Below are 10,236 nucleotides of genomic sequence, written 5' to 3' on the forward strand. Positions count from 1 at the left end.
ATTGCGCAACTCATGACACTGTGGTCTGATATGGCCCTTTTTCCCACAATGATGACAAGTGACATTAGTGTTGCGCCCACACGACTTACTACGCGACTTTCCACGAGATTTAGACCGACCCTTCTGCGAGTCACGGCCTCGGCCATTACCACGGTCATACCTGTCATTCCTGCCTCTAACTGTCAAAGCATGACTACCACGAGAGGCATCCAAGTTTTTGTGATTCACCTCTTCCTGAAGAAGAGCACTCTCAACATCTGCCAATTTTAGAGTAGCACTAGAGGCACATAGGGCAGTGCGGAATACATCCCATGACTCATTCAGAGTCCCAAGCAAGAAAAGAGGAGTTACTTCTTCTCCAAAGGTGATATCCTGCGAAGTCAGGTTCTTCAATATAGCATGGAACTGGCTCAAGTGAGCAGACATAGTCGCATTATCCTTCATGCGCAGATCCATAAGCTGCTTCAACCAGTACATCTGACTCGCCGGACTTTTCTTATCATAAAGATTCTTGATCTTATTCCATAGATCCCATGCACTATGTGCTTCCTCAAATACATTATAATGTACCTGTTCAGTGAGAGGCAATACAATCGTGGACTTGCATAGCTCATCAAGTTCAAGCCAGTCGTCATTGTCCATAGTTTTAGGCTGCTCCCCACTCAACCGAAGTGGCTTAATCTGAGATTTTTGCACCAAGACCTGCCAAATTTGACTCTTCCAATAAGAGTAGTTGGTACCATCCAACTTTGTAATGTTAAAGATGGCACTATCATGCGAAGATGACGCCATTATGCAGGCTAGAAATGCCCAAACAGTCCAAAACTGCTTATTGTTTTACTGCAGAAACTACCCAAAAATGACCAAAACGGGGTCCAAAGGGCGAGCAAAGTGTGCCAAAAGTTGCTACCCACTTAGTACTAGGTGCGGTACACCAAATCAGGATATTTCAGCATGAAAAGTACACCTTAGTCCACCAATAACTGCTTACTGTAATAAATTGCAGGTATGCAGTCTAGAGAGCAAACTGTCCCAAAATAGGATCCAATGTCAAGCAAACAATGCTAGGTCCAAAGCCGGCATGAAACGGACATAAGCAAGGCCAATGACAGTGAAAAGAACATGAGCTCAACACCGAAGCATGTCAAAATAACATCTGCCAGTGAAAGGCACACCCCCAGACACTCTAGGCAAAGTGTTCCTGTAACTACCAAAACCTGACACAAATAGGTGTCTGCTCAAAGAGAAAGATCCAAATATGAGACTCAGCTCATAAGCATCCTGTGAACCAAGAGTACATCAATGCATATCCATAAAGATCGGAGTATGATCCCAAAGTCTTAATGCGTATGTAGCTGCTCAAGACATAAACTGCTCCAAATACATGTAAGTGCTCCAATAGCATGCAACTGTCAAAGGTCAAGCAAGCATGTAAAATGCTCCCACTAGCACAAAAGGCGTACAAAGCGAGCTCAGAAGCTCAAACAACCCAAGAGAAAGCACCAGTGATAAGTGACCCTGTCAATGCATCAAGCGCATCTAAGAGAGCATGACATACATGAAGCACCAGTCGTATTAACCATGAAGCAATACATAAGCCCAAATAAGCTCTCGGTCAACTCAATGACATCCAAATAGCAACCAAGATTAGTGATCAAGTAAGCCGGGAATGCTCAAATACATCCAAATCCAAGCTCCAAATGTCGGTATGGCATACACGAACCAAATAGCATATGTCACGAACCAAAGCAGGCAATGCAAAAGCCTAACTGTCAAGCAGAGACATGAGGCATAGGCGGTCCACGAGCATGCCAAGTCGGTCCAAATGCCAGTGAAGACGGAGCTAATGCGAAGCTCAAAAGCATCCCATAATCTCATACATATGCTCCAAGCCGTCCCCAAATGTCAGAAACATCATGCCAAAGCTCAAAGCATACATCCGGTATCGGTAGGTAAGTGCCAAAGCATGTAAAGTACCTTCAGTCCACTGTTATTCCAACATGTATTTACTGTTCTAAACAGTAGATTTCAGCCCCGAATTCAAGAAAAAATCATGGTCAAACCAAATGCATACATCCCCAATACATCTGGGTAGGAAGTAGACCACATACGGGCATCAAATAAGGTAACCGGAGTAGAGTATAAGCATCAAATGCCAATGCCAAGTGTGGCTGCCCTGTTTCCAGCACTGTATAACAGTAAATAACAGTCCCAAATCAGCCAATATTTCAAGCCAAAATCATGGCATAATCATGTGCATACATTCCCAAGGCACTAGGCATCATGTAGACCGCATACGGCCATCAAATAGCACAACCGGAATGGAGTATAAGCAACAAATGCTAATGCCAATGGTGCTGCCCTGTTTTCAGCCTGTTATGACAGTTTATGACAGTCCCAAATCTGAAGAAATCAGCCCCGAATGATCAAGACCAATGCCCAAAGCTTGAATGACATCAAACATGAAGTCTATAGCCCTCTTGATCAAGGTAGAGAGCAAGAAGCAATGGCCAAGTGTGGAGCTGAAGTAGATGAGTGCTCACAGCCTGGAAAAAAATGATGCAATCTACCCTGTTGGTGCTGAACTTGCTGCTGCTCCACATGGGCTGAAAAGGGGGTAATGGGGGGCTCAAGAAGGGCCTATCAAAGGCCTATGACAAGCCTCTTTGAGCCTTGATAGGCGTAAGGCACAATATGAGGGGAATAAGCTTCAAGGGTTTGAAGCCATGGCTGCCCTTGCTGTTTGCAACCTGTAGACTGAAATAAAACCCTGAAAGAATGATCAAATACCTCAGTATCAATGCCTTGAAGGTGCCTCAATAGGCCGGGAAGGTGCTCGGGAAGCCGGGGAGTGACGGGAGCTCGGGGAGATCGGATATGGCTGCCGGGATGGAGATCCAATGCGTGAAGGGAGTTGATGCGAAGGTAGAGAAGCACCGAGTCGAGCTCAAGCAAGAGGAAGCCAAGCTCTGATACCAGTTGAAAGGTGAGAAGGATTGAAGCTTGCATGCGAGCTATGGCGGGAGAGCAAGAGCAAGAAAGAGAGAGACAAGAAATGGGAACTCCAACAGTCACAATGTGTGACCGGGCCTTCCTTTATTCAAACTGTCACTAAAAGAATAAAGAATAAAGTGACGTGACGGGCGCCGCCACCTGCAGTGTGCAGTGGCGGGTACTGTCAGTGTAGTAATACACGGGGCGGCACGGCGGAGGTGCCTTTACCCCCAACACATCAAAGGTTGTTAGGGATTTGGATAGAAGATTGCATGTTTAATATCACATATAAGAGTGAATCAACATTTGTGATTGTTTCATGTTGTGGAAAATTTAAAAAAAAAGGTCATGCACCTATTCACAATGACCCGGCATGGCAAACATGTCACGCAGATCCGTCTTTCCTTTCTCGAAATCTATTTTCAGAAATCCAAATGGACCTTACCAAATGGTTGCCCCAGCTCCTTCCAACACCACTTTAAACCACTGCACATCGAATATGATGAGAAAGCATGATGCGACCATACCTAGCATCACAAATAATATAATGGACTCATTGGTATGAGCAAATAACATGGAGTTTAAAATATCTTCAAATATACTTGTGATCACAATGTGATTGCTACAGCAATTTGCATATGCAAAAAAGAATGAAGGTGTTATCCCAAATGGTTCGATATTGTTGAGAGAGTCCAAAGTGTAGTCCAAGCACAACAACTAAGAAAGTCTCTCATAAATCTCTTGTATGTTTGAGAATGTACATTAGAGTTGGTCCACTTTTGGGCAACACTTTTTTTAGATTTTGGGGCTCAACTCATTGTCCATTAAACTTAGAATAATCTCAACTAGTTGGACAAATTGAAGGGTCAATCAAGTAATGGTAGATATTATTTGAGCTCACTAATTGTGAACTAAATCCATGACTTAAATACTTACATTTGCATGAGTTATTGTGTGATGATCATTTGTAGAAATGAGGATTGATTGGATGTAATGTGAAGAACAATGACTAACCATTCTTAATAATTCTTGGGTTGGGAGAGAGGTGGCTTGTGAAGTGACCTCTATTTTTAGAGGTTCTTTAGGTTTGCAACCTTAAGAGTGACCTTCATTGTAGGGTTTGAGCTTCTATGGGTCCCATTAGAATTGCTTTCTAGCATGAGGAGTGAAGATAAGCATAAAAAGGTCATTAAACATGGCCTTGACAATGCAAACTTTGCCCACAAGGTTGTTGGGACACCATTGGCATATGGTGTGCCTTCCCTATATAACTAGTTGAGGGAGATATAGCATTTGCCATGATCATTCTGACCTTTGACCGTTAGAAATAAGTTGGGCTTGATAACCTAGAGACTCCCTATCCCCTCTCTTGTCTAAGCAAACACGGAACCGTTCAAGGAGGTGTTTGAGAAGATGCAAAGTCAAATGCTCATTCAACAAATCCTTCCCTTGGCTATAACATCAACAACCAAGTGACATGTAAAGACATGCTTTAAGCTCACAAGGTTTGAGTCTTGACTATTTTTGTTGTCTGGGGTTTCGAAGTTATTTTTGGTTGAACGATAGATGAATCCTTCTCATCTTACATAAATGAGGACTTATGCTACTACAAAATTTGAACTAAGGTTGTGTAATTTTGAATAGTGTGAGTTTTTGAACACTCTATTTTCTAAGCATTCTTCTGGGTCTTCCACTTAAAGATGGTTGAATTAACATGGAACTTGCATGAAGCCATGAAGGCATGTGTGAACTAGTTTTGCAGCGTTGTCCGCTCTAAGAGACCGTGGTTACATCTTCCAATCTTTTGCAAGCATCCATGAGAGCCTCCGTATCTTAGCTTGCCATTCTTTAGAAAGTACTTTGTAAATGCTGGCCCTCTATGGCCTTGCAAGCATGATCACTTGACAATGAATGCTTGAACAATGGCATCCTAGAAGCTCCGTTATACGATCGCCTCTCTCGAGAGGATTGCAGTGCACATTCTAAACCTTGCGACAGATAGGAGATGGCCCCGGCAACCTCGGATGAAGACATGAATTCCCATCTTATGCATTTTGACAGCCTGCATCAGGTTGACGTCTCACTTCTTCTTCTTCTTCTGGCTTATTAGACACTTTCAAATGATAAGCAGAAAGGTTTTCCGATCGTTTCAGCTGTGGTCCTTGGCTCACTACGCACAGAGGATTGTTTGATGCACTCGTTGCACAGCGGTTTACGGCCAAAATTTTGTGTCAGACCGCACCGGATCTTGCACTCTTTGATATATTTGCTGGTTTACACTCAGAGGTATAAAGATGCGACTGCGGAAATCCAAACGCTAAAATCAAAGCTGGCCGTTGAAACTGAGAAACGTGAAGCTGCGGAGAGCCTTTGTGACGGCATGGCGAAAGGTGATCTATTATGGCTTATGGCTTAATGTTTCGTTAGGACGCTGGACAGACGAGAACTCTAGGTACAGGATATTAAAGCAAAATGTTCAAAGTTTGGCGGCTGTAGTGATCAAGGCAGGCAGGCCATTAGTCTTGTTTTGGTGCTTATCTGGCTACGTCTGAGTATACAGAGGACCAAACTTAGTTGTTTTAGTCTTCTAATTAATGGTTATCACAGTCTTCAACAAGTGATGAAGCTTTCAGGGGCGGGGATTCTCAGGTAGGTATGCCCGGAGAGAATGTTAGAACCGCAATACGTGTACCAATGGCATATGAGGATTTCAGTAAGCTTTTGCTACTTGAGCAGAAAACAGTAGTAGTAAGCAGCACCTATTCAGTGCTTGCAAGTTGCTAATTACCAGGGGTCTCAATGTAAGGGCATGATTAGTTTCATTATCCCCATAAAAGCTATCTCTGGTTTATACAACACAACTGATAGTGTCAAAACTCCTAAATTCAATATTATTGAAAGTCCGTGGATCTCTGTAAGAATCGAAATAGAAATGCATGTGATGTTAAACCTAAGCTCTAACACCTGTTGAAAGGCTTGGGTTATAGTACGTGTCCAACCTTTTCATCTTAGAAGACCCATAGATTATCTAGTTGGTCCTTAAGATCATGGTAACACTTGATATGGAACTTACTAACTCAGCATGATGAAGTTATGGTGTAGAGGAATCCTGGGGTGAAGCTAGCACACTTATTGGGGCTTAATATTTAGAGTAACAGTTTTCTAGCCATAACAGAATTAACAAAAGCAAATGCACACCAACACTTCGTCACCTCCCATCCTTTTAAGATCTTTCTTAGGCATAGGGGCTTTAGTGTAGGCAAAAGGTTTCTGATCTTGGATTCTTGGGATCGGAGGCAAGGAAACCAAATGTATTGTTGCTAAAGCTTTCTCAAAAGGTCCTCGGACAATCTTCACTACAGCTTTTGCCACAAGTTTTTTCTGTTAAATTCTTCTGAAGAGGCTTCTTTCAAAAGCTTTCTTGCAAGTTCTTTTGAAAGTCTTGTCTGGTTGACCTTCAGTGTTATGAACCGTAACTCGCATTTTGAAGCTTCTTTACAAGTGCCTCTTGGGAGCTTTGCTTATAAGTAACGAAATGCAACCTTCATTATGGCTTGTTCTAGAAGCTTGCTACTTAGTAGCGTCACCCATATTAACCTTGCTTTAGATTAGTTTTCTCGATAATGAGCAGCTTCTTTGACGAGTTTGCTTCACCGGTAGCTCTTAAACCCTATATATTAGTAAAGGCATACAAGGGTGTGGAACTAAGATTGATACGCACTAGATCACCAATTTTAGCTAGGTGAGAGGAATACTATTCTCGATCGCTTGCCTTTGTGGTTGTTGCATGTGTTATTTGATGTTGAATGACCCCTTGAAGTATAGGTAATTTTGGCATGACAGTCAATGAGAGCGTGGCCGTTGTGAGGATACATTGGGGTTTGCAGAGAGAACACAAGTACTAACCAATCACTCAAACAAATGCAAATGAAGAAAGACAGGATGCAATTTGAATGCTGGAAATGAACTCGATGAAGAATCCGAATATGCTAGGTGTGATGCACGCAATACCCCTGCAGGAGCAGAGGGCTGTCCAACAGCTACTCTCTTATAGAGTGAGCTGAGGAAGCTGGAGGAGTGTCATACTCTGATGGATCCCGAATGCAGTATATCACTGAAAATTGATGCCAGAAGTGATGAGGGCAGTCCAGCCAGCTACGATGGCAAAAAAGGACACTAGACCCGTCACAGTAGTTCCTGATCTCTAGGAGTTCACTGAGGCTGAAGAGAGGTGTGAATTAGCAAAACGCAGCAGTACTCAGGTGTAGGAGCAGTCCAAGGCAGTCGTGCAGCACCAGGGGATGATGACCAGCGGGGTGGGACGCAGCAGCATAAAATGTAAAAGGCAGCACTTTGAAGGCTTGACGCAGGTATTGGCCGCTGTATGGCAGGGACAGCAGGAAAATGCAACTACTTGGATGATGAAATGTTGGCAATGGACATGATGACAGTACCTGTGTGTGATGCCAGGCCGTAGGTCTTAAGCCACATAAGATTGCCAAGTCTAATTAATGATAGTTTTCTGCCTCTAAAAACAGTCCCAAAAAGAATTATTTCATTAAATATGTACCATGAACACTTGAAGTTTTTTCAAAGTTGATATAAGCAGTGCATGTCAACATTGTATCTTCCACGTTTAAGTTCTGTATTGGCATGTGGGCATGCAAGTCAAAAATTTCAAAGCTCACCAGTTTATTCTAGCTAACTTTATAAATGAGACGCTGATGACCTTGACAGAAAGGCAACGCTTGCTGAAATCTCAAGGAGATAACTTCAGCAAAATATGCCAGTAAGACTTTAAGTTCTGTGCTTCAGTTGTTTCATGGGATTATTGCAGGCTTGTGGCTGTCTGCTTGTAATTAAACGTTCAATGAATGTTCAAACATTTGTCAACTTGGATGCACATGCGAGAGGATGTTGCACACGAGCATGTTACTGTTGGACAACTAATGTGCTTGGCCGGCATGTTCGCATGGCTCTAATTTTGGCTGCCGCCAGTCAGACACCAGTATAATTAACATCAATCGGTTCTGTAGACAGTTGGAGTTCCGTTCAAAGTATGAGGAGGTCCTGAAAGAGTTAAGCTGTTTGAAACAAGAAGTTGCAAGCAGAGAGAAGGTATAGTCAAACGCCTGCAACAAGCTTAGTTAATGGAGTGGTTCATTCGTACTGTTGTTCTAGTCACAGGAATGTGAGAAACTTCTGTCGAACATACGTGAGGAGAAAGATTCAGAAATTTGTGCTCTGGAGAACCAAATAAGGTGAATTAACTACTATCTGCTTATTTTATTTCTAGTGCTTTTTCACCCCCTAAGGATAGTGGTTTGGTACAGTTCTAAAAAAACTGCAGTTTCTGTTTGATCCACAGTTCATCTACATGTTAGTTTATCGTATGATTGTGGTGTTCTGATAATGAATGGAAAAACATAGCTTTTGACTGTTAATCAAACGTGTGTGTGTTCGCTTTTTTTTTTTCATAACTGCATTCCAAAATTTTTGGGACCTTTCAATGGGTCTCTGCATTACCTATAATCATATTCTCGCATGGACTGTGATTAATTGAAAGTTGTGATCAGACAAATCCAAGAGGAGCTGGCATTAAGGGATGCCGCTGTTACTCATTTGGAGCAAGAACTTCGCTGTCGTGAATCCACAATAACTGAAAATAAATGCGAATTCGAAAAGGCCATCCAGGATCAGACTTTAAAATGTATGCACATTCCTCATAAAGTTGCAGAAATTTGCTCTTCTGGTTCCCATGAGTCTTGAGAAACTGATCAATGCATGAAGCGGTGACGACAGACGAGCGCGAGATCCATGATTTGAACAACAAGGTTCAAATCGTGACTGAAGAAAAGCGCAAACTGGAGGAGAACCTGCTACAGGAAAAAAACATGCTACAAGATCACCTCCTCAGTCTAGAGAAACAACGTATGCAAAACTATCTAATCTTGAGCTCCTGTCTGTGGTTATGAGTATGTACAGCTCACTATTATAGATCATTTAGTTGACTTCCTATGCGATATTTAATGGCAGTTGCCTTGGAAAGGATGACTTTCGAGAACAGATTGAAGGAATCAAGCTCTAATAGGCATGCAGAGGTTTTCAAACAGAAAATAATGCGGCTTAGGAAAGAGAATGAAGGCTTGAGGTCGCAGCTGCTTGGTGTGTATCATGGTACAGCCTAATGATATATATGCAGGCAAGCAGTTCCAAACATGGAGGTGCTGCGAATTAAGCTGCAAGTAGCATCATGCGAGGGAATGGAATGTATTCATATCTGAGGTTACAAAGATTAATAGGAGGTTTGTACTGTTATCTTCGGAACTGGACTGCTAGCATCTGCCCACAAACTCGTCAGTAAACAGAGAGAGGGATTTACAATCGTGCGCCTAAGATTTGGTGTGCTAAGCACTCATGGTAGCCTGTGATATATTGAGGCCCAACTACTTTCTCATAGATTAGCTGATTTTGTATGTGTAGCTGTCATGATGGGGGTTCTGAAGAGGACACATTTGGAATTAAGGAGCATTATGATTTGATGCTTATTGGTAGATAACATTAGAGCTCTTATAATTAAATGAGAAGCATATACTAATGTCGAATTATTTAGGATCCAGCATAGGAAGAATTGTTTTAAATTTCTTTTCCATTCCTTAGAGCATTTTTCCAATATGGTGTTGCTAGACACACAAGGGTGCACGAGGTGCACGTTAGCATTGACCTTTGGTAGTTATTGCTGCAAGAAGACAAGTGGGTCATGGAGATGAAGTAAATGATGAAAAGCATTCTCAAAAATGGATTGTTTTGGTGCATCAACAAAGAATGTGATAATACTTACTTAGTTCTTGATTCATTAAGTCAAGAATTATCATGGAACATGTTGTTAGGTTAAGGTATTATGCCTCTTCTTTGGCTTGAAAAATAGTAATGAAGTCATTATCTACAAGGACTGGACTAATGTTCATGAGATAAATAGCACTCATGTCTAAAAATGGAGACCCAAAGCTCCTAAACAAGGGCTTTTGCTTGCTAAGCTTGTGGATTTTCGAAGAGATTCGATATATTTATGTCACTATATAAGATAAGAAAAGCAGTGATGAAAAGAGGTCAAAACTATACAAACAAGATAATAGTTTTTCTTAGAAGGTTACTATGGGTAAATTGCCTACTTGGCATAAAACTTGAAGTGGATTTTTTAATGCTAGGTTTGTAACTCTTTAGATGAAGCTGAACTCAATT

General features: G+C 41.9%; 1 protein-coding gene across 1 annotated transcript; it reads left to right on the top strand.

Annotated features, from left to right (window-relative positions):
- The first annotated feature begins 4,832 nt into the window (after positions 1 to 4,832).
- LOC148022611 (protein At-4/1-like) lies at positions 4,833 to 9,416 on the top strand. The gene is made up of 8 exons (XM_087695098.1): positions 4,833 to 5,065; positions 5,279 to 5,384; positions 7,732 to 7,783; positions 8,031 to 8,112; positions 8,182 to 8,255; positions 8,571 to 8,704; positions 8,797 to 8,925; positions 9,031 to 9,416. Exons 1-8 carry the CDS (start codon positions 5,000 to 5,002, stop codon positions 9,180 to 9,182), a joined length of 795 nt encoding a protein of 264 aa, XP_087551224.1. The 5' UTR covers positions 4,833 to 4,999; the 3' UTR covers positions 9,183 to 9,416.
- Positions 9,417 to 10,236: the final 820 nt, after the last annotated feature.

Source organism: Lygodium microphyllum, chromosome 16 (assembly GCF_053477565.2).
Source record: "Lygodium microphyllum isolate KBCC chromosome 16, Lygodium_microphyllum_v1.1.10, whole genome shotgun sequence".
NCBI lineage: Eukaryota > Viridiplantae > Streptophyta > Polypodiopsida > Schizaeales > Lygodiaceae > Lygodium > Lygodium microphyllum.